The sequence below is a fragment of the Choloepus didactylus genome, chromosome 2 (genome assembly GCF_015220235.1).
Source record: "Choloepus didactylus isolate mChoDid1 chromosome 2, mChoDid1.pri, whole genome shotgun sequence".
Classification (NCBI taxonomy): domain Eukaryota; kingdom Metazoa; phylum Chordata; class Mammalia; order Pilosa; family Megalonychidae; genus Choloepus; species Choloepus didactylus.
In genome coordinates, this window is record NC_051308.1 from 109,307,848 (window position 1) to 109,330,463 (window position 22,616).

The following is a 22,616-nucleotide window of genomic DNA, read 5'->3' on the forward strand; positions in this document are numbered from 1 at the left end:
TGGGCTCTACTGGGGGCCACTGAGCGCCGCTCTTGGACTGGAGCTCGGTGCGGGAGCCTAAGAGGAGCATCTGGACTCCGGGTCCGAGGCGGGAGGGGTGGGGGCAGAGATCCCGCAGCCCCCCGCCCCCCGTCACCCCGGGAGAGGAGAAGAGATCTGCTTTCTTGGTTTTGCTTCTCTTTCCCCCCACCCCCATCCCGGGGGCTGGGGCGAGGGGAGTCGGGTTACAGGGTGTTTGGGGAGGGGGGCTTAGGAGGAGGGTCTATCTTTCTATCTCGCTTTCTTCCCCCCTCCCCAGTTCTTTGTTCCCCCCTCCCCACACACCCCCCTCCTCTCCTCTCCCCTCCCCTCCTCTCTCCTCTTTTCCCTTCCACCACCTCTCTCTCTCCCTCTCTCTCTCTCCCCCAGCTTTTGTTTCGCCATGCCTAGTCTAGTGGTATCTGGAATAATGGAAAGAAATGGGGGCTTTGGGGAACTAGGATGTTTCGGGGGAAGCGCTAAGGACAGAGGGCTTCTGGAAGACGAGCGCGCCCTTCAGCTGGCTCTCGATCAACTCTGCCTCCTGGGTTTGGGGGAGCCCCCCGCCCCCACGGCGGGCGAAGACGGGGGAGGTGGGGGGGGCGGCGCCCCCGCGCAGCCGGCCGCCCCCCCGCAGCCCGCCCCCCCGCCGCCGCCCGCGGCGCCCCCGGCAGCCCCGACGGCGGCACCCGCGGCGCAGCCGCCCCAGCCCCCCACCGCCCCCAAAGGGGCGAGCGACGCCAAGCTCTGCGCTCTCTACAAAGAGGCCGAGCTGCGCCTGAAGGGCAGCAGCAACACCACCGAGTGTGTGCCGGTGCCCACCTCCGAGCACGTGGCCGAGATCGTGGGCAGGCAAGGTAAGCGGGCGCCGGGACCGCGGAGAGGGACTGTGGTGGGGGGCACCCGTCCCCAGCTCGGAAAGTTCATTTCCTCCCTCCCTGTCCGCCGCCGGCTCTGTCCCTTCCCCACAAAGGGGGACCCGCCCCCTCCCTTGATTTCCAAGTGCCACAAAGTTCCCTGCTACCCCCATTCGGGACGGGTCTCCAGATCCTTCCTCCCCCAGGGATCTGCCCTTAGACAAAGAAATATCTTCGCACAGGGAGAGGGAAAGGGGAGGCGGCTCCGTCTCCCAATCCGGGAAGGCTGTCCTGAGGGGGTGTCCACTCCTAGCCGGAAAACTGGCGGAATGTGTGAAGAGTCACTCAGAAGCCCCTACTCCGGGATCTGCTAGTGGATTGGGGAGGGGGCCCTAATGGGAACCCCAGCCTCTTGGAGTTACAGACTTTGGAGGAGCCCTGGTCCGGGAGCCAGACTGAGTATCTGTCTCTTTGTTGAGTTGAGTGTAGGAATGGAAGGGGGTGTGGCCCAGGGGAGGGTCCCAGACTGGGGGAGAGTTGAGGAGGGGGGCCGCTGGTTGGAGGGGGTCCTGTGGTCACCAGTTCACCACAGTTGGACCATCTATGGGGTTTTGGAAGGGATGCCTCCAAGGAAGTACAATGTCTTGGCCTGGACCTCTTCTCTTCCCTCTCTGGCTTTGTTCTGGGCTGGCCATGGCCGGGGGCCAGAGGCCTGGAGAGGGGTCTCTAGTAGTGAAAGAGTGGCACAGGGCAGGGGGTGGAGGAGCTGGGGTGTGAGAAACCTTCACCTGGAGATTTGGTGGAGGGTATGTGTCTGGATGTGTTTGAGGGTGGGGGATATGGAATTATTCCAGTGTAGTGTGTCTGATACCACACCCTCCCCGGCTCCAGCATCCCTGGGAGGTGGTGGTGGTGTGGGGGGGAGGGTTTGTTGGTAACGGTCCAGATCGAACAGACGGGATCTTGGGGACCCTTTCCTCTCCGGATTTCCCAGAAGGGAGTGGGGGGGTTGGGTACGGGAGTCTGAAAATTGCAGAGGGGCTGGGCTGGGGAGGTGTGGGGTGGGGGAGGAGCGGAGGAGGAGCTGTCCCACAGTGGGGAACAATAGAGGAGCTGCATTCCGGCTGGGAGTGAGGGAGGAGGCCGGCTGCTGTCGGGGGAAGAGGGGAGGCGGGCCTGGCAGGCCCCTACTCTACATCCTACCTCATCCACCAGGAGTGCTGGGGGCTAGGGGCTTTTCGCAGGGAGTCCCAGATGGAGGTGGCAAAGATGCCACTCCTCTGCACACCCCTCACCCCCCGGGGGCACTCCTCTTGAGATTTCTGGTTGAGAAAGTTGGATTTCCTCTTGTTGGGGATCCAGAGCCCTGGAATTGGGTGGGGATACTGACTGTATCTTTTCTTGGGAGTGGGGGTGTTCTTGGGAGGCCCTGGAATTTAATGGGATCATTCTTTTCTGCCTCTGCATCTGATGGGCCTTTCCCTCATAAAAGTAGGGGGATTCTTTAAATGTATGGAAGTCCTTCCTCTTGTCTAACCTCCCTCCTCCTGCTGCAGTGTCAGTACTCCTCTGTTTGACCTCTAGGAAGGTGAAGCCCAGTGGATCTTCCCTTCCACAGACTTCTTCAGGGTTGCAGAACATAGGATGAGGTCCACCACCTGTCCATGCTCCTGGCTTTTCTTCTTGCTCTTATGTCCTGGACTGTCCTCCTCATCCCAGTCCCAACCCCCAAAGATACCTGGCTGTCACTTAAGTTTATGGAACCAAAACTTAGCTCCAAACCCCAGGTGCTCTTCAGACACCATGAGAGTGGAGGTGGTAGGAAAGAGGACCTCACTGTTCCTCAACCTTCCATGCCTCACAAATAGAACAGTCAATTACTGAAATTATAGCAGCAAGGATGTGGACTTGATAACAGGTAGGGCTTCTCAACTGCCCAACGGGCTGAAGACAAAACAGGGAGGAGGAGCAAATTCTGTTTCCTGAGGTCTCTTGAAGATGAGAAGTGCTGCTAATCTGGTAGGATTGGAGGAGAGGCCATCGGGAGTGGAGGAAGGAGAAGGGAAAAAAAAAAGAGAGAGAGTTCACCTCAGGCCTGTGGTTGGAAGGTAGGGGCAGAGAGAAACTTGGTTTTGGGGGGATAGGTAGTGTGGTGGGGAGTGAGAAAGGGACTAGTGAACTGCGTGCCTGGAGAGGGGTGTGAGTGTGTGTATGTGTGAATGGGAGCAAAAGTTGTGGGCGTGTATAGGAATGTGCTATTTATGTGCTGGAGAGGATGGGGATAGAAGGGTGGGATGTATGGAAGGTTGAAACACAGGGACTCTGTGTGAAAGGGGTGTATAAAAGTATACATTCAGCTCTCTCCACAAGTATTGTGTAGATAAATGCACACGGTGCATTACGGCTGTTAGGAACATGTGTGTGCAAACACACACACATGTAGCATATGGGCTTTGTGAAAGGGTCTAAGTCTCTGGGGCTTCTGTGTAAAGCCAGGTGGAGGAAGGGGGAACAGAAAAGGAGCAAGGGGCTTGTACAGTTAGCCAGTGAGAACTGCAGCCTTTAGAGATGGCATGGTCATCCCAGCTTCCCTCACTTTTCTCTCTCCCCTTCTCCCTCTTTGTCTGTCTTTGTCTCAGCCTTTTTTCTCTCTCTTCCTGCCTTTCTCCCCAGCCTCCCAGTTTTAGCCCCCTCCTACCTTGAAGCAGAAGAAGGGGTCAGAATACCCTCTCCCTCACCCTTACTCAGCCCGCAGGCCAACTCTGCTCTCCTGCCCCCAGGGGACAGGGTGACTGTGGGGTGGGGTGGGGCGCTGCTCCCTCACATATGATTATCTTTATCTTCATACCCCTCCTTCCCCTCTTGAAGCTCTGATTTTCAGACCCTTCCTGGTTTCCCGCAGTCTACTAGTTGCTGCGAACTCCCTATGAATTTGGGATCTACTGAGAGACTAATGGGTGGGCAACATGGGGTGTGTGTGTCATACAGCAGATGGGGGTCAATGGTCCCTGAGCAGATCTGAGGACAGTTTTCATGAATAGGGGTCAGGCGAGGAGTAGATTGTGGGTTTACTGAGTGCATTGGAGGTTCTGTGGAAAGATGGCGATCAGTAACAGATGGGGGAGGGGTGTGGTGATTAAATGATTTGGAAGTTTGTGAGTAGCCAGAAATCAGTAGAAAAACTGAGGGAACAGCAGGTGGTTGGGGAGGAGTTAGTGAGTAGATCTGAGGTTCGCATCTTGCCTGGGAGGGTTAGTGAATGAATTTGGAAGGTTCTGAATGAACGCAAGGGGAAGTTTGTAGGTTTTGAATCTGTGGTTGATAGGGACGTTGGGTAGATCTGAGATCTGGTGAGTGCACTGTTGAAATGGGGGGCTCAAAGGGTAGACTGAGAGGTCTCTGGGGGGCTGGGGTATCTGGGTGAAGATCAGAGAACTTATTGGTCCCAGCACAAACCTTCTTGCCCTGTGGGTCTCTCTCTCTCCTTCTCACCCAATCCCAGGCTGCAAGATAAAGGCTCTGCGGGCCAAGACCAACACCTATATCAAGACGCCGGTGCGGGGCGAGGAGCCGGTATTCATGGTCACCGGGCGGCGGGAAGACGTGGCCACAGCCCGGCGGGAAATCATCTCAGCAGCCGAGCACTTCTCCATGATCCGTGCCTCACGCAATAAGTCCGGTGCGGCCTTTGGTGTGGCGCCTGCTCTACCGGGCCAGGTGACTATCCGTGTGAGGGTGCCCTACCGCGTGGTGGGGCTGGTGGTGGGCCCCAAGGGGGCAACCATCAAGCGCATCCAGCAGCAGACCAACACGTACATTATCACCCCAAGCCGGGACCGCGACCCAGTGTTTGAGATCACAGGCGCCCCAGGCAACGTGGAGCGTGCGCGAGAGGAGATCGAAACGCACATCGCGGTGCGCACAGGCAAGATCCTCGAGTACAACAATGAGAACGACTTCCTGGCTGGCAGCCCCGATGCAGCGCTCGACAGCCGCTACTCCGAGGCCTGGCGGGTGCATCCGCCCGGCTGCAAACCGCTCTCCACTTTCCGGCAGAACAGTCTGGGCTGCATTGGCGAGTGCGGAGTGGACTCTGGCTTTGAGGCCCCGCGCCTGGGCGAGCAGAGCGGGGACTTTGGCTATGGCGGGTACCTGTTTCCAGGCTATGGTGTGGGCAAGCAGGACGTGTACTACGGAGTGGCTGAGACAAGTCCCCCGCTCTGGGCGGGCCAGGAGAACGCCACGCCCTCCTCGGTGCTCTTCTCCTCCTCCTCCTCCTCCTCCTCTTCCGCCAAGGCCCGCGGTGGGCCTCCTGGCGCCCATCGCTCTCCTGCCACCTCCGCAGGGCCTGAGCTGGCCGGACTCCCGAGGCGCCCGCCGGGAGAGCCTCTCCAGGGCTTCTCCAAACTTGGCGGGGGCGGCCTGCGGAGCCCCGGCGGCGGGCGGGATTGCATGGTGTGCTTCGAGAGCGAGGTGACTGCCGCCCTGGTTCCCTGTGGACACAACCTTTTTTGCATGGAATGTGCAGTACGAATCTGCGAGAGGACGGACCCGGAGTGTCCCGTCTGCCACATCACGGCCACGCAAGCCATCCGAATATTCTCCTAAGCCCCCTGCCCCATGCCTCCTGGGCCCACTCCCTAGGGGCCTGCCCTGGAGCTGTTTTCCACTGGGGCCTTTTGGAAATCAGTGATTTGGGGGGCAAGGTGCTTAGATCCTCGCTCGCTGGGGAGGGGGTAGGGAAGGCAAGATGGTGGTGGCCAGAGGGTGGGCCACCTTCGGAGCCTCTGGTCACCCTGTCCTGGGAAGGTTGGGAGGGGGCCAGACAGGCAATTTTACTAGAGTTACAACCCTGATACCTCAACACACCCTTAAATCTTGGAATCAGCAAGGAGAAACTTTTGTTTTGCAAGAGGTGGCAGCTAAGGCTGAATCTCATAATCCTGAGTCCCTCTGCCCACCTCCCCATCTGTGGGTCACTCTACCCCTTCCTTTGTAGAGAGGGGTAGGGAAAAAGGAGAGGGAGAATTACCATCTGTATCTAGAGGTGCTCTTTCCGATCCTCAAGCCCTCTGGTCCTGATCTCCAACCTCCTAACATGACCTTTTAACCCCGTATGTGCATATCCTGTTTGGGAATCTGTTCAGAAGTTTCCCACAGCCTAAGGGGGTTGGGGCCCTATGGGAAGTCTGCCTAGAACTTCTCAGGGAAGTAGTGGCATGTCAATCGATAAAGAGCTCAGAATTCCTGTCTCCACAAAGCTGGGCTAGAGGATTCTGGAGAGTGGGGATCCTCACTGCCCCTTCAAATTTTTTCCTTTGCTTTTCTTCTCCCTGTTTTTCCTCCCTGCGGTTTCTCTCCTCTCTCCTTTGCTCTTTTCGTTCAGCTCTTCTCTTTGCTTCCCCTTGGCGGCTGTCAATCCTTGCTCTGTCTTGCTGTTTGTCAATGCCTTTCTTCCTTTCTTCCACCTCCCTCCTGTCTCTTCCAGTCCAGCTTTGGGGACACTGTCCACCTAAGGAGAAAAACATCTTGACGACCCCCCCCCCCATTTCCTCCTTCAGGCATCTGGGGCCCTCTCCTCCACTCCTCCAAAGAAACATCTTAAATTCTTAATGGACTGTGGGCCCATTCGCAGTGAAACTGGGGTGAGGGGACTAATACTGAGGTACAAAAGGGGTCAAACCTCCACCCTCATTGTCTGTGGGCATTACATTTAGGGAACGGTTCTTGGACTGGAATTTTTGGCTGTGGGAATGGGCGACAGTGGCCAGAGTAGTGTGTCTGCTATTTCAAGAGTAGGATAGGGCTGGAGGCAGGAGGCGAGGGTGGTAGAGGAAAGGACAGCTCTCCCCCATGCTGCCCCTCCTCCTCTACAGGCCACCCCCCCATCCCATCCCACTCCCCACCCCCACCCCGGCTCTCTGCATCTCTCTCTCTCTGGACCTGACCTGAATCATTAGCAAACTAATCATGAAATCTCTGTCACACTCGTTGTGGTTGAGGAGAGAGGCCAGGTCTTCAGAGAAGGATCAATCCGGGGTGAAGCAGGATTGGGGTGCAGCAGATCGTGTTCTGAGAATTGTGTCTTGTTACAACCTGTGCACCCCTTCCCAGCTTCCCCAGGCTCAGTTGGGACTGTCGCCAGCCTCCCATCCTCCTGGTTCTGCTGGTCGGGCCAGGAGAGGATGGGGGATGGGCCCAGAGGGCCCTGGGAGATCTTTGTATATAATGGGGTGGGACTGTTCTGAGTGATCTGAGCACTTAGCTTGGGAGTCCCATTCTTCCTGGGTGAAGAGGGGGTAACGGGGATGGGAGTGCAGAGGGGATTTCCTCCTCTCCTTCCTCCTGATGTGAATTAATCCTCTCCCCTCAGCCCCCCTCCCCCACCAGACCACCAGCCAGGGAAGGGAGAGGAAGGAGGTCACAGCCAAGAAAACGGGCCTGTGATCACTTCCCTCCTTCCCGCCAATGTGAGCCATCCTGAGATGTCTATACAATAGAAACCAAACCAAATGGGCACCCTCGGTTGGTCGCCGGGGGCGAGTGGGGAGGGGGGTTGGGAAGAAGGGATATCTGTCTGTCAACCCCCCTCCCCCTCTCCACTCGGTACCCACAAAGGCAGAAGACTGTTACACTAGGCGGCTCAGAAAATTCAATCCTACCCTTACTAATCGAGCCAAACCTAGAAGCAAACACAAAACACGCATAGCGAAAGACGAGATAGAGGAGAGAAAGAGAGCGTGAGAGGGAGCGAGAAAGGCGACCAACACAGAGGAGAGAAAACAAAAATAGCAAAAAAAAAAAAAAAAAGCAGTTCTTTATAATTTAATATTCTATTTTAATAAAGGCGTTTATTACCGTATAAATGTAGCAAAGAACCTGGGCTAATATGAAAAAAAAAAAGACTTTTTATTAGGTAATTTATTATATGAAAAGGATATTTTCTTTTATGATAAAGTGATCCTTAAAAAAATAAAAAAACTTTAGAAGGTTTAGAATATATGTAGGGAGAGAAGAAAAAAATACATTTGTATTCAGAGTTAAATCTTAAAAAGTGTTTTTAATATATGTTCGGGTTTACGTTCCTTTTTTCCCCCACTTTTCTTTGGGGAGGAATACATTTGCTTTTCTGGGGGGAGCATCCTGGGATGGATGGTGGAGAGGGGCTGGGGGAACCTGGCCCCTTTTGGGGCCCTGCAAATAGATTAAGTTTCACTCAGTGGGTTCCCCCTCCCCCTTCCCCCTCGGGGGAGCCGGCAGAGCCAAACAAAGAAAGGGATTAAGAAGAAAGGAAGAAGCTGAGGACTGAGGATCCTGGGGTGTCCCCCCCCTTCCCCTACCGGGTCCCGGGGGTAAGTGAGGAAGGGAAGCCAAGAACTGAGGCCTAGTGGGCCCGTGGGAACCCTCAGAGAGGTGTGAGATTTAAGAGAAATAGATTTTTTTTTTTTAACCAAAAACGAGAGAGAGAGAGAGAGAGAGAGAGAGAGAGAGGAAAAGAAAAACCGAAAGGTTTAAAAGAAAAGAATACTACAAAATAATAATTATTAATAATAATAATACAAATTTATTTCATATAATCCTAGAGAAAGAGAGAGAAAGAATTACTAGTTACTTAGTAGAAGATATTCAGATAGCTTAAAGTTTAGTAGCATTGAGGACCCCTGGGTCCAGTAGAATGTATAAAAGTCATAAAGAAAAGAAAAATAGAGGAGGGAAGTTTCTTGAGTCCACCCAGAGTCGCCCCATCATCACATTAACAGGGTGGGAACAGGTTGCTGGATAAGGTTCGGGGCTACTGGTTTACCAGTTGGGGTTGATTCTGAGAATCCTTGGATTTTTCAACTATAGGACAAATAGACGAGGGCTCAGTTTTGAGGGTCTTTCAAAGGATGGACATTGATTTTGTTGACTAGATGGGGCACTGGGCTGGGGCAGCAGTGCAGGTTGAGAACATTGGCTTGCTCCATCCTGCCTGCATCCCCGTGCTCACTCCAAATCGGTCTGTCCTCTCTTGGGGCTCTCAGGAAGGGTGGAGACGGCACAGCTCAAACCCTCCTAAACCAGCTTCTCCCAGGCCTAACTGAGGAAGTCCTTGGAGTGTAACTTCAATCCACTTCACTGCAGTTTGATTTGAGAGCCTGGTAGGTCATTCCCCAAACATACGCACAATGTACACACAACTTTACCTTCCCAGAGTTGGGGAGACGGGGGATCGTCTCCCATACCTGGTCCCACCCAAGATCCCCCTTTGTTTTTGACCACCATGGCAGCAGTGGGAGTAATAATTTCAATAATTGTTCTTTAAGGCTGTAATGTGTTTTATAGGTTTGCAACATGCTTAATTATGTCTTAGAAGTTAGACTCCAAAAAGGACTTCCCACTCAGTGAGGTGGAAGGATGACCTGGGAGAACTGCCCCCCACCCCCACCCCAGGTACAGAGGCCAGGGGAGGGCAGCAGCCACCTTGGGCGACACCAACCCTGATCCTTTCTGTTCCAGCCCACCTTCAGGTAGGGGTCATCTGCTGTGCCCTGGCCTGGGAACAGATAGCTTCCCCCAACCCCCACACATGCAGACAATTGGGGATCCTGACTTTTGCATGTGAGAAATCAACTCATTTTTAAAGCACTTGCCTTCTACCAACACCAGCTTGCTTGCAATCAGATCTGGGCCCTTCCCTCCTGTTCAAGAGGTGGGGAGGCCCCTTGGCACCCCCTTTGGCCAGAGGGGCCTGTTCCAGTACACCAGTGATTCTGTCATGCCCCTCCCCAAACACATGCCAGACCCCAAACACATCTCCCTCTCCCCAATTTACTCTTCTTGCCCCACCTAGGGACAGATTTCCCCCCTGCTGTTTGTCCTAGAAACCCCCGCTAGTTTGGGATGGTAGCGTCTGGGGTGGGGAGGGGGTTCCCCTTTCCCACTTTCGCACTCGAGGGTGCGGGTGGGGTAGGGTGGGTTGGGGGAGACAGCCCTGGGGCAGGGGGGATGGTCTCTCCACTGTAGAAAGTAGAGTAGGATTGTGGTCAGACTTAATTTGAGGCATCTAGTGAAGACACATACAAATCCGCTGAGGAAAAAAGATTTCAAAAGCAAAATAAAGGCGGGAAATAAAACCGACCCATGAATAATCAAGTAAAAGTGATGTTGCACAAAATGCAGAGAAACCAAGAAGGGGGAGGGTTAATGTATTAAATGTGCTATTAAGAACTTAATTTTATTAAAAGTATTATTACTTAAGGCTCTGTCTGTTTTTCTCTGCCATGGGGATCTGGGGTGAATGGGGAGATCTGCTGTAGGGGGTGTGGCTTGGGATTCTCGAGTATAATTCTGGGCATCCCCACATACCTTGTGAGAAGCAGATGTCTCCAAAAAGCTCCCTCCACCCTTGGGCTCCCCCTGTCTGCCCTCTACAGGACCCGACTTGAGTCCCCAAGCACTCAATCACTTTTCTCCCCACTTACTCCCTTCTGCTCTGTGGAATGTGGTCAGACCTCCTTCCACCCTGCTTTGTAGAACAGGGGAATGCAAGGCAGGGTGACAGGGACCCTGCCTGGGCAGTCATCTCCTGGGCTGAATGGAGAGGGAGCAGAGAGCTGAGAGAAACAGAGAGAGACTCCCCACTCACCTCTTCTTTGGGGTCAGGAAGGAAATTGGATGGAGGACTTAGACATTCCACCTCCAGGGCTCAAGCCTTCATCCTCCCAGCACACAGATACAGGACTGGCCCTGAACCCCCCATTCTCCCTAATGTCTACCCCCGGCCTCCTCCCCTTGCCCCTGGCATTGGAGTGACCTCAGTTCTTGGCACCAGGGCCCTGGGCACCAGATGGTTCCTGCTGATGCTGTTTCCTTTGTCTTGCCTCCCAGATACCCCCTCCCCTCCTCACCATCCTCCCTCCTCCACCTGCCCTGGGGGTTGGCAGAGGGAAGGGCGGGCACCTCCCACCCACCCCCTTGGCACAATCCCCAGACCACAGGGCTCCCAGAGGCAGCTGGTCCTGGGGGGCAGTGGGTATGGTGGGGAGGACAGAGGGAGGGGGAGGGGAAGGGGAACCGGGAATCAGAGGAGGGGCCAAAGCTGAAGGGGAGGCAGGGGTTGGAAGAGAAGAGGGAGGAACAGACGGGAGGCAGCAGGATGGCCAGGCATGGATACAAAATACAGCTTTATTTAAGGGCCCTAGTTTTAAGAGGAGATGGATAGATAATAGAGATGTGTGGTGTGATGTGATGACCTTAGAGCTCTAGGGGCTGTGAACCGGACACTGACATCTGGGACCAAAGGGCAGGGAAGGCCCTGGAGCTGGGGGTGGGGGTGGTGACCAGAATGCCAGTGGAGACAGGGTGGGTGCTGGCCAAGGTCAGAGGCTGATGCAACAGGCTCTCCTCTCCCCAGGATCCAGCTTCTGCACAGCCTGGGCACCTCGCAGAGTGATGGCATTGGTCTGGATAGTGTTCTGCCTCTGCTTGGATACCTTTGTGAAGATCTCTGAGAGGGCAGAGGGCAGTGATCAGTCCAGAAGATTTAGAGCCCACACCAAACCCACCGCCCCATACACACACATGCCCCCTTCTGAGCACTAGGGCTGGCCTCACTTGAAGGAGGTTTGGTTGGACAGAAGTGGAGCTGGGGCACCTGAGTCCCTTCTACTTACCTGGGTGGAGAAGGACTGAGACCCAGGCCCCTGGAAAATGTGATCTTCCTATTCCTTTCCTAAGCTCTGGATTGAGCAAGGGGCTCTGGGGAGGGCCTGGGGTGGGGGTGGGGCTAGTCAATGGTGTGGGAAGGCTCTGAGGAGGCTGGGGGCCCAGGGAAGGGCTGGGGAATCAGCTGGGGTGAGGACTAGGTGTCTTCTTTCCTATTGCTGCCCACAGCAGCCACAGGGGTGGAATAAGGATGTCAAATGGAGGCAGGGGCTCTAACCTTTGAGAACAGTCTCAAAAGCCAGCTCAACATTGGTGGAGTCCAGGGCTGAGGTCTCCAGGAATAGCAACCCATTGTTTTCTGGCAGGAAGGGAAAAGCATCGTTAATTGTGGGATCAATAATAAGAATATTTACTTATTTTTTACTATGTGCCTACCAGGCGCCATGCTAACCCCTCGTTGTGTAGTAGTAGCTCATTTAAACTTTAAAACAACTTATGAATAAATATTATTAGTATTCCTCTTTTATAGAAAAGGAAATTGAAGCCCAGAAACAGAGAATGAAGAAGGAACTTGCTCTGTGTCCCACATCTATTGGCCAAGACAAGAAGTGAGGCCAGGCCAGGCCATGAGACTCCAGATCCTGAACCCCTCACCTCCACACCCAAGAAAACTGCCTCTAAACCCCAGAAAACAACTGCTGAGAGTGTGGCCAGAGGTGGCCAAAGGGATCCCACTCTCTATACTTACTTAGGAACTCTGATCATTGCAAGGTGGGGCTGTCTTAAAGTCGACTATGACTAATTGCCCATAAAGACAATCTCAGACATATGGTGGGACCAACCGGGGGTAGCGCACAGGGACACAGAGAGGAAGGGCAAGGAGATCCTGAGGGAGAGGAGATAAAGGTAGGGGACCTTATTATGGGAGTCCCCAGGGGTGGGGACAGGGGCTGGGAAGGCTGGAGCTGGGAGGGTGCTGATGAAGCTGGAAGAGTCAGACTGGGTGGTGGCGGGTTCTCACCGGCGAACATGCGGGCCTCGTCAGTGGGCACCTCCCGGGCCTGGCTGAGGTCGCTTTTGTTACCCACAAGCATGACGACAATAGTGGCCTCAGCATGGTCATAGAGCTCCTTCAGCCAGCGCTCCACCACAGCGTAGGTCTGGTGCTTCGTTAGGTCAAACACCAGCAGGGCCCCCACAGCACCACGATAGTACCTGGGGAGTGAGGGTTGGGCGGGGCAGAGGCAAGGTCAGGTCAGTTGGGTCCAGCCAAAGAGCAGAGTTGTCACGCCAAAAAGCCAGAGGACCCAAAAAAATGGAAACTGGGGTCCAGGGACACAGAGCCCAGCAGGGCAGGTCAAGACTCCAGTTTCCAGATGCTCAGTTCCCTCCACGGACACTGGTCTTCGAGTCTAGCAGCTTCACCTCCCTGCTCAAAAACCTCCACTGGCTGCCTCCTTCCTTCCATAGCCCCTCTGTTCTCCTAAGTTCCTTCGTTATGACTTTAGCCCCTAGTATCCACCAAGACACAGCTGGGCTCCAGTGGAGTCTGCCTCTTGCATGTCCCACTTCTGAGAGCTTCCTCGCAGGGCTCCTTGACCCACAGCACCCTCGTCTCTCCTGCAGCCAGCCGAATCTTGCCCACTTTTTTAGGACTCCTAAATGGCTACCTTGTGCAGCAGTCCCTGACCTGACCACCCCAGGCAGCCTGCAAACATTCAGCCTCCGTCTTAGAGGTAGATGGGCTTCTTCAGCCTGGTGATGTCTCGCTATTCCCATTTGATTGATGAGTCAACTGAGGCTCATAAGAGGTCATGTGACCAGTCCAAGGGTGAGGAGTGTGTATAACTGAAGCCCTCCTGCTTCCTGCCCCCCGGCAAGTGCTATCCCCAAGCACAAACATGTAGACCACTCTCCACACAGTGTGGCCTGCCACTGACTGGGAGACACTTTGGATGTGGTGTTAGGAGGCCTAACTTCTTGTGTGTCCCCTGAGTCTTGTTGCTTTGTAAAATGGAAATGACTGGTCAAGCCCTCAGCATTTGTGGTTAGACGGTGGGTGTTGCCAGGTGCAGAGGACAGTGCAGAGGGGAGGGGCCATCTCCACCTCCAGAGCCCACCCCCACCCCACCTGACCCTGATCCCACCTGCTTGAGCCTTGGGTTTCTTGTCTTTAAACAGAGGTTAATTGTAGCACCTTACTCCTGGTGGCACTTTGAGGATTTCCTGGGCACATAGCAAAGGCTTAGTAAGTGGTGGCAATGATTCTTGGTTTTAATCCTAGGCGTTAGCGTCACTATATTTGGTCTCAGGTTATTTGCTGCTCACAGTACTTGAGTCTCTGCAACCGGGCCATGAACTCTTTGAGGGAGACGCCACACCCCGCTTCCTGTGATCTCACCCAGGGGACACACTGCTGAATCCCCTTGCCTCCTCATCCTCCCTCTCTCCTCCTGAGGTGTCCCCTGACTCCCCCAGCACCCTCACACCCGCCGAAGTCCCCCAGGCCCGGGCTCACGCTGAGGTGATGGCTCGGTACCGCTCCAGGCCAGCTGTGTCCCAGATCTGAGCCTTGATGGCTGCCGTGCCCAGCATCACAGTGCGGGTGGAGAACTCCACCCCGATGGTAGTACGGCTGTCGTGGCTGAACTCGTTGCGCGTGTATCGGGATAGCAGGTTGGTCTTGCCCACGCCTGACTCGCCAATCAGCACCACTGAAGGAGGGGAGAGATAAGGGCTGAGCACAGGGCAGAGCCGCTGCCAAGCCCACCTGTCAGGGAAGGGTTGCCGAGCTCAGAAAACTGAGGAGGGAGCCTGGGCTCCTGGCAGGGGTTGGGGTCTGCAGCTCTACAGGAGGCATTTGTCCTGGGCAGAAGGGCCAAGAGTTTGGAGACAAGCTAAGGGGCTTTAAGGATTATAGGCTTGGTCTGTTGCAATATGGCTGCAGAGAGTCAGCTTGTGCTTCTGGTCATGGTGTGACATCTATGGTATTCAGGTTGTGTATACCAACTGTGTGTTTACAGTTGTAAACTGTGCAGAGGGGCCATCCGCATATGTGAGTGTGGACAGGGATGGTAAGACGCTGGGGAGTCAGGGGCTGTGCCCAGGTTCTGGGGGAGAGAGTATGGGAATAGTGTGCCTGTTTCTATGTATATGAGGTGGGAGGAGAAGTGGGAGGTTTGGTGTGTGGGATTGCAGAGGGAGCAAGATGTGAATAGAGGTGTGAGAGAGGAGAAAGCTTGGCAGGTGACCCATCTGGGGGAGGTATGGCTGTGCATGCCTGTGAGGGTGTAAGAAGTTAGGATCCAGTTGTCCCTACCATCCTGCCTGATTAAGAGCATGGGGCTGGGATTGGAGAGCTGAGGTCCACAGTCCTGGCTCCACTTTGTACCGGCTGTGTGTCCTTGGGCAAGTTATTTAATCTCTCTGAGCCCATTTTTTTTTCATATGATACATGGGAAAAACAACAGTATCTACCTTATGGATTGTTGTAAGAAATGAATGAGATATTGCCCAGGATAAAAGTAAGGGTACAAAACAGTGTTGCGATTGTTGTGGGTAGGTCAGAACTTTTGCCTTTGGGTTTTCAGGGACAAGGGCCAGCAGGGCTGTGCAGAACTTTGGGACTGGTGGGCAGGGCTCAAGGCCCAGCCTTACCCACTGTAGATGAGCCAGGGTAGGGTTGGGGTGGGGGTTGAAGTGTGACCCACAAATTGCACCAGCACGAAGATCGGAGGAGGCCACCCTTCAGAACCAAGGTGGTTCAGTGGAGGCCAAGGTTTTGGCACCCAAGGATCGGGAGTCACATATACTGGCTCTGATCCCAACTCAGTCTCTGACTAGTTGAACAAGTGGCTCACCTCTTCTGGGTGTTTCCTTGTTAGTGAAATCTATAGAGGGCCCCTCCAACTAAAAAAAATATTCCTTATTTGGGTAGGGCAGGAAAGAGCAGGAAGTTGGATGGATGGATGTGAGTTAACAGGGTGTACTTGTGTGTGTGTGTGTGTGTGTGTGTGTGTCTCTGCCTTTCCTCTACTAGGAACCTCACCTCCATCTCATCCTTCCCAGTGTGTGGGCTCACAGCCCTATGCTTAGGCCCTGAAGGTGCTCAGGACAAGGGCTTTGGAGCCAGACAGACCTGGGTTTGAATACTGAGACTGTGACCTTTTGTAAGCTACTTCGTCTGTAAACCTCAGTTTCCCTCATCTGTAAAATGGACTTACTGTTGGAGAACATTAATTGAGGGCTGACCACTCTCCTAAGAGCTTTACACATCTTAGTTCATTTAACCTTCACAACAATGCCATGAGGTAAGAACCATTACTAATTGTCCCCATTTTCTTTACAGTCAAGGAAACCAAGGCACTTCAGAGGTAAAATGACTTGCCCAAGATAACACAGCTAGTGTGGTAGACACAAGGATGTGTTGCCTAGATTGGCCTTCAGGGAAGGACTTTCTACCCAGCTGTAGGGAGTGCGGTCAGCAGACAGCCTCCAGCCATCAGCTCTTCAGCATCTGCCTCTGATACAAAGAGCCACCTTGCCTGGGGTCAGAGCCTTCCTGGGCAACCTGTATCCAGTGACTGAACAAGGTGAAGGTAGTACAGGTCCCCAGTTGCTCTGATGAGCAATATTTGCTCTAGAGCTCCACGCTCTTGGCTGAGGCCTGTGTATATCCTGCTTCGCAGTTTGACTTCCCCCTCTGCCCCATCCTGTTTCATCCCCATTCCTGTCCCAGGTATTATCCATAACAAATATCTTCCACCCCAAGATACCTCTCAGTGTCTGCTTCTGCCATCCTGCCTGATTAAGAACATGGGGTTTGGATTCGAGAGCTGAGGTCCACAGTCCTGGCTCCACTTTCTACCAGCTATGTGTCCGTGGGCAAGTTATTTAATCTCTCTGAGCCTTTTTTTTTTTTTTTTCCCATATGAAAAATAACAGTATCTACCTTATGGATTGTTGCAAGAAGTGAATGAGATATTGCCCAGGATAAAAGTAAGCGTACAAAACTGTTAGTGTTGCAATTGTTGTGGGTAGTTCAGGACTTTTGCCTTTGGGTTTTCAGGGACAAGGGCCAGAAGGGCTGTGCAGACTTTTGGTTTCCTGCAAGGTGCAAAGAGCCTCTGGTGGGGTGGATGTGGGACACAGTGGCAGGGCTGTTGGGGCCAGGGCTAGGGCTGATACAATAACTAGGGGCAGAGCTGAGATCTGAACTTACTTGGTTTGGCTCCTGACCACTATGCTATACCACCTCTCAAGATGAAAGAAAACTTTTGGGAGTTGTTATGGTGATTAGTGAGATAGTGGCTGGCACACAGTAAGGGCTCAGTAAATGGTAGTTAGTAATAGTATTATTGCCCCAGACTATCGCTATCCCTTATCCTGGCTATCCCTGTTTTCTGTCTCCCCTTCCTGGGAAAGGTGCTGGGAGTCCAGGTTTCCCAACTCCAGGTCGACTGAGAGTAACAGCTTGAGTGAGAGTGAGGCTAAGGCTGGGAGTGGCTGGATAGGGAATCAGAGCCTGACCAGTCCACATTACCCTGAAGGAGGTGTGGGGGTGTATGGGAGGGTGCAGTAGAGAGGCCGAACACAAAGGCAGATAAAGAAGCAGGGAAGATACACACACTTTCAGGCACAGCCAAGTTGAGCCAAGTTGAGCCCAGTACCTGGTATCTGGGCCTGAGGAATCTGCCAAGGGGCAAGCATACAAGGCCACAGGCTCAGGAGTCCTCCGGATTCTATCAGACCCCGCTCCCAATTTGTTACATCTTCCCCATGTGTTTACCCAGTACTATAAAGGGATAAGCCTCTCCTTTCTTGTACACCCGATGAGGTGTACAGAATGATGACTTTCTTCTTCTTGAGTCTGCCTGTTTTCCCTCTTCTCATGAGGGAAGTCCTTTCTGAAGTCTGACCTCCATCTCTTATGCTGCAATGACTGACGATTCCCAGGGATTTGGGTTTTCATTAGGAACCAGGCAGAGGAGCCCAACTCAGCTCTATTAAGGAATGCAACAACATCATTGACAACAGTAGAACAGCTCCATGACTTTTGTTCCTTCCCCACTCCCTGCAGCTTTCTTATCCGGAGGGCATCGTGAGCCCTGGGGGGTCCTGGTAAGAGATAAAAACTGGGAAGGGAACTTCTACCTCTGTTTATCTCTTTATCTGATCTCTCTTGGCCTTCCTCTCTCCCCATGGACCCCAACTCACCCTTGAAGACAAAGTTATAATCCTCCTCTTTTCCGTTCCCCATTTTGGCTCCGCATGGAGGGTGCGAGTGTCTTTGGAGGCAGACGTGACGGGTCTGTGCGTTGGTTCAATGCCCTCAACCCTCGGCTTTCAAGCGTCCTGGACCCGCCCCACCTCTCACTGGGGGTAAGGAGACTTCTGCAGCCAGAGCGATTGAGGGCAGACTCAAGGCTAGGCAGGCCTAGGGAGGCCCAGTTCTGGCAGGTAGGAGTACTGTAAGGAAGCTGAGAGGACGGAAGCAGAGAACAGGAAGAGCAGGCGGCTGAAGACCTGAGGCCCAGGTGGGTGGAGAAACGATGACGTCAGTCAGACGGGTTAGACAAGTTGGGTGTCTGCTCTCAGTCAGGGCTCCAGCAGGCAGGGGAGCAGCCTCCAAGGGTCGGTAGGAGGGGATGTGGGGACTAGACAAGACCTACCGAGAGAGGCAGCTGGGAGTTAAGCATGCATTGCTCATCTCCTGGGACCTGTGGCAAGTGGGGGCTCAGCCACCAGAGAGTTAGAAAGAGCCCCTCAGGGAGCAGAAACCCACTTGGTCTCCTGCATTTCCTTCAAAGCGAAGTGCAAAGAGCCTCTGGTGGGGTGGATGGGGGGGACACAGTGGCAGGGCTGTTGGGGCCAGGGCTAGGGCCGATGGGATGCCAGTTACTCCTATGTGGGGCAGAGCTGTGGGAGCTGCATCTTGGCCACAGCAACATCTGCCCCTCCCTGACAGCCCAAGGCCTGGGATGGGTGGCATTTCTTAGTCTGGGTGGGGCTGGAACCTGAGGCCTGACCTGCTTTCCTGGGATGGGTCGCTTCCTATGGCACTGGGGAAAGGGGCTGGTAGCTCCCTGAGCCAATCTGCTCCAAGTACACAGGGTAGCAGGAGGCCAAGGGGAGAAACATCCAGATGGAGTGAAGGGTCTGAGTATAGGGTCTGGATCTGGAGATGGAGGCCTCTTGGAGGGTTCCTTCTACTTCCTGCCTAGCATTGAGGCCTCACAGCAAAGCTATCCTGTCTTCTTTAAAATACCACCCAAGAGGGTCTGTGCTGGCATGTGAATGTCTGGGAGAAGAGGAAGGGGAAGTTGGTCCCTCAAAGGCAGTTAGGGGTCACTTTCCCAACCCCAAGAGTAGAAGTCACCCCCAAAAGCCTGGAAGGAAGGATGCTAAACTCCCAGGGCCTTATATTCTTTGTCTAAAGTGACCCCCACCAGGACCTTGCTAACCACGTGGGAATGATTCTATTCTGAGTGGCAGCAGCTGGGTGAGGCCACACTACTGGAGAGGCCAAAGGGACCACAGCCAAAAACTATTTGTTTGTGGAAGATGATGGTGAAGGAGTGGGTTTTCCACCCTTGCAGAACTGAGGATTCCTACCAGAGATTCCTGATCCTTCCTACCTCTGATTCTCCTACCCAAGAAGGAGGCCAAGACACAAGACAGGAGTTGAAGTTTATTCTTGGAAAAAACAAAGCCCCATTCCCCCCTCCCCCAGTCCAGGAAGGTCTTCCCAGGGGCCCTGCCCCTCCAAACGATCATCTCTCCCTTGTGACCCCAGCTTCCGTCTGTGCCCACTAGGATGCAGCTACTTGGGTGAGGGGCTCCTCCAGATATTGCACCAAGGCCTGGGCCTGCAAGACGGGGAACAGAAATTAGTCCCACATTGATGGATCCTGAATCCAAGATCTACCCCCAAAGCCATATTCTCAGATCACCAGCCTCTGCCTGCTCCTAGGAATTAGCCCATGGACTGGGTGGATTTGAGAAGGGTCCCAAAAAGTTAGTGGGGGTGGGAGTGGACATGGGGATGGAGCATGAAGGCCATGCCCATGGTTATGGAAGAATGGGGCACATACATACCTTGGCCTTGAGCATCCCAAAGCCCACGGTCTCCTTGGCATACATACACAGCAGAAGGTTTGCCACTCGGGTGATGGCCACGCGGCCCTCCTAGAGGGGGAGATATGACGGGATGTACAGCTCTGCTTGGCATCCTCACCCTCTCTTTCCACAAGGGCTCCTCTTGCCCCAGAGAGACTATATCTTCCTTCCATGCCCTACGCACAGTAGGTTCAGCTGCGGGGCTCTGGCCACAGCCCTGGACATGAGGGTCCCAAGCCCTGGTTCCAACCTCAGCACAGCCACCTCCAAGTTACCCTGGGAAACTCAATCTCCCAGAAACTCGGTTTCTCTTTTTGTAATCTCTATCTCATCCTAGCTGGTGGGGGTGCTGATACACATGAAAGAGTTTTGTATCTGCAAAGATCTTTCCAAATGGGTGATGTTATTATTATGGGCTCAACCCACAGACACTGAGAGGGGCTTGGGAGAAGTAGCCCAACTTATGTTTCTCTTCTTTTTCCATGGCAATGTTTTTCAAAATGCAGGTTTGACCCTAGGTTTAGATCAACTTAGAAAGTAGATCATTAAAAAAAGAAAAGAAGAGAAATGAAGTGCATGGCATATAGTAAGGGAAGCACCGTTTCATGAAACTATTGTTTTGGTGGGTGTATGTCTTATGGCTAGGTTGCAGTCATAAATATTTAAAAGCCATTGCCCTATAGCACTGGCTCTAGTCTAGGCACCCAGTAGGGGTCATCTGTTGAACTGAAATGGCCTTTTGATTGGACATGCAATGGGGAAGAGGTAGCCAGCCAGCCAAGTCACCATGGAGAACCTTTTGGGCAGTTCACCTCGGGGACTATTCAATTTGGTTCAGCAAATCTATATTAGGTATCCACTGTGTGCAGTGAGCCAGGCGCTATGCCCCCTGCCTCTCTGGCCGCATCTCCTGCTACTCTTCCCCAAGCTCGTGCCACTCCAGTCACACTAAACTTGCTGTTCCTTGACCAGGCATCATCCTGCCTCAGGGCCTTTGCACTTGCTGTTCTCTCTATCAGAAAGGTTCTTTTTCAAGATAGCCACATGGCTTGCTCCCCAAATTCCTTCCAATCTTTGCTCAAATGTTAGAGACTGTTTCTAACACATGCCCCCCACAATCTCTATCTCCTTTCCCCCTGTATTTTTCTCCATAGCATTTTTATCATTGAACTTATTTTAAAACATATATAAGACTGGAAGCTTCATGAAGACTGGAGTTTTTGTCTGTCCTGTTTATTACTTTTTCACCTGAGTCCCAAGAAAACTACAGGCACTTAGTAAATATTTGTTGAATGAACAGATACAAAGATGAGTGAGACAGTCCCTATTCCCGAGGAGTTCACAGTCTAATGGCCAATTCCCCTTTGTGGACTTCAGTTCCTTTGTCTATAAATAGAAGGGGTTGTACTAGGGCCTGGAGACCCTGCAAGCACTAGGGTTCTGAACCTGGGACCATAGTACCTTGAGTTTGCCCCTCAGTGTATGGTTGATATCCATTCTGTGAGATAGGAAGGTGGGGGGCGGGGAAGGGGTATTGTTTTCACCTTGAAGAAGTAAGGAAGCTCCCAGAGGTTAAGTGACTTACCCAAGGTCCCATAGCTAAGTGGCTGGCTGACACCAGATCGCCACTCAGACCTCATGTCCAGGCCTCCTTCCTCAACACTACTTGATGCATTGGGTCCTGCCTATTACAAGTACTGTTGCAGACCAACTCTTAGTAGCTTTCGGAGATCCTGTCTCTGCCACTCCAACTATCCAAGATGGGGTCCAGGTCACCCCCTGGGGATCCCCCTTGGAGGGTAGAGGAAGCTAGGCTCTCCTCTCCATACCATGCAGTCCATGAGGATGAATTTGAGATTGTCTTCGTTAAATGCTTGGTTCCCGTTCCGGTCGTACGCGGCCCAGATATTACTGGCGATGGCCGCGGTGACTCGGGCATCCGTGTCCCCGTAACCCGAGTAGGCCAGCAGCGATCCCTCGTTATTCAGCAGCCTGGGGAGGGGCGGGGAGGGATATCGATGTGCTTAAGACAGGGGTCCCATCACAACCCCGCCACCTCGGCTGAGTGTGTCTGGGAACGTGCCCCGGTCACCCAGGACTCCGACTTCCCTTTCCGAGAGGGGCCCTCCCGGCCAGTTCCCCCCGCGGCTGCTGCCCCGTCTGCCTCCTCCTCCCTTCCCGGCGATCCTTCCCCAACCCTTCCTCAGAGAGCCGCACGCCTCCCGACTCGGGCTCCAGCACGCGCCGCTGGGATCCTTGGTCCGCACTCACAGGGTGCTCTGGACGCCTCCAGTGTTGGCTTGGCTTAGCACCTGGGTCAAAGCCTTGGGGCGCAGCATGCCTGCAACTCCTAAGCCCGGGCTTTTGCACCCAGACCCCACGAGTTGCCTCCTGCTGGCCTTCGCCGGCCACTTCCCGTAGTCCAGTTGCCCGGCTCCGGAACGCCCTGGGAGTTGTAGTTTCTTGGCCTGTTGTGATTCTGATTCAACCCCGCCCAGCCGCGGAGGGCTCTGGGAACTGTAGTTCCTGTGGGGTCGCGAGGCACCCTGGGAGCTATAGTTTGCCTTTCCAGTCAGACCACGCGGTTATGGGGGAAAAGAGCGGGAGTAAAAGGACAGTAGAAGTACTACGGGGATTTAACTCCTTCAGGGAAAAGTCGTCACGTCCGCTTGGCAAGCCACGACTCAATAATTTAAAAAAAAACCCTTTATGTATCAAGCACATCTTTGGTTACTTTTCAAAGCAATTTCCCATGTATTACAAAATTCTTTGAGATGAGGTGATAGGTACTATTATCTTGAGGAAACCCAGGCTTAGAAAGGCCACACAGGTCAAACCCAGGTCTCTGGAACCATATTCAATATTCCTTTATTAAGGCCACAACCCTCGGGGGGTTAGGGACAATTCTAGAGGTGAGATCCTAGGTGGACCCGAGGTGGGAAAATTCAACCTCCAAGTCAGGAAAAAGAGGGCCCA

The 22,616-nt window shown here is 53.5% G+C and overlaps 3 protein-coding genes across 3 annotated transcripts; 1 reads left to right on the forward strand and 2 right to left on the reverse strand.

Annotated features, from left to right (window-relative positions):
- Nucleotides 1-345: 345 nt before the first annotated feature.
- Nucleotides 346-9,818, forward strand: MEX3A (mex-3 RNA binding family member A). The gene is made up of 2 exons (XM_037813828.1): nt 346-875; nt 4,378-9,818. The coding sequence occupies exons 1-2, from the start codon at nt 422-424 to the stop codon at nt 5,481-5,483; spliced, it is 1,560 nt and encodes a 519-aa protein (XP_037669756.1). The 5' UTR covers nt 346-421; the 3' UTR covers nt 5,484-9,818.
- A 1,206-nt stretch (nt 9,819-11,024) lies between these two features.
- Nucleotides 11,025-18,051, reverse strand: RAB25 (RAB25, member RAS oncogene family). The gene is given in 6 exon segments (XM_037813831.1): nt 11,025-11,273; nt 11,276-11,364; nt 11,800-11,880; nt 12,544-12,737; nt 14,041-14,236; nt 17,739-18,051. Coding segments are annotated over 6 exon segments (765 nt in total). The 5' UTR covers nt 17,782-18,051; the 3' UTR covers nt 11,025-11,111.
- Nucleotides 18,052-19,192: 1,141 nt separating this feature from the next.
- On the reverse strand, nt 19,193-22,119 carry LAMTOR2 (late endosomal/lysosomal adaptor, MAPK and MTOR activator 2). Its single transcript, XM_037813835.1, has 4 exons — nt 21,912-22,119; nt 21,470-21,632; nt 19,620-19,709; nt 19,193-19,390 (listed from the first exon to the last, which is right to left on the reverse strand). The coding sequence occupies exons 1-4, from the start codon at nt 21,977-21,979 to the stop codon at nt 19,334-19,336; spliced, it is 378 nt and encodes a 125-aa protein (XP_037669763.1). The 5' UTR covers nt 21,980-22,119; the 3' UTR covers nt 19,193-19,333.
- Between the last annotated feature and the right edge of the window lie 497 nt (nt 22,120-22,616).

Bases quoted from the DNA above. Each gene is read 5' to 3' on its own strand.
- MEX3A (XM_037813828.1), top strand. From the start codon at position 422: ATGCCTAGTCTAGTGGTATCTGGAATAATGGAAAGAAATGGGGGCTTT. The intron at 876-4,377 runs GTAAGCGGGCGC...ACCCAATCCCAG, and splicing joins CGAGATCGTGGGCAGGCAAG to GCTGCAAGATAAAGGCTCTG.
- LAMTOR2 (XM_037813835.1), bottom strand. From the start codon at position 21,979: ATGCTGCGCCCCAAGGCTTTGACCCAGGTGCTAAGCCAAGCCAACACT. The intron at 21,633-21,911 runs GTGAGTGCGGAC...GCCCCTCCCCAG, and splicing joins GGAGGCGTCCAGAGCACCCT to GCTGCTGAATAACGAGGGAT. The intron at 19,391-19,619 runs GTATGTATGTGC...CCCGTCTTGCAG, and splicing joins TTGGGATGCTCAAGGCCAAG to GCCCAGGCCTTGGTGCAATA.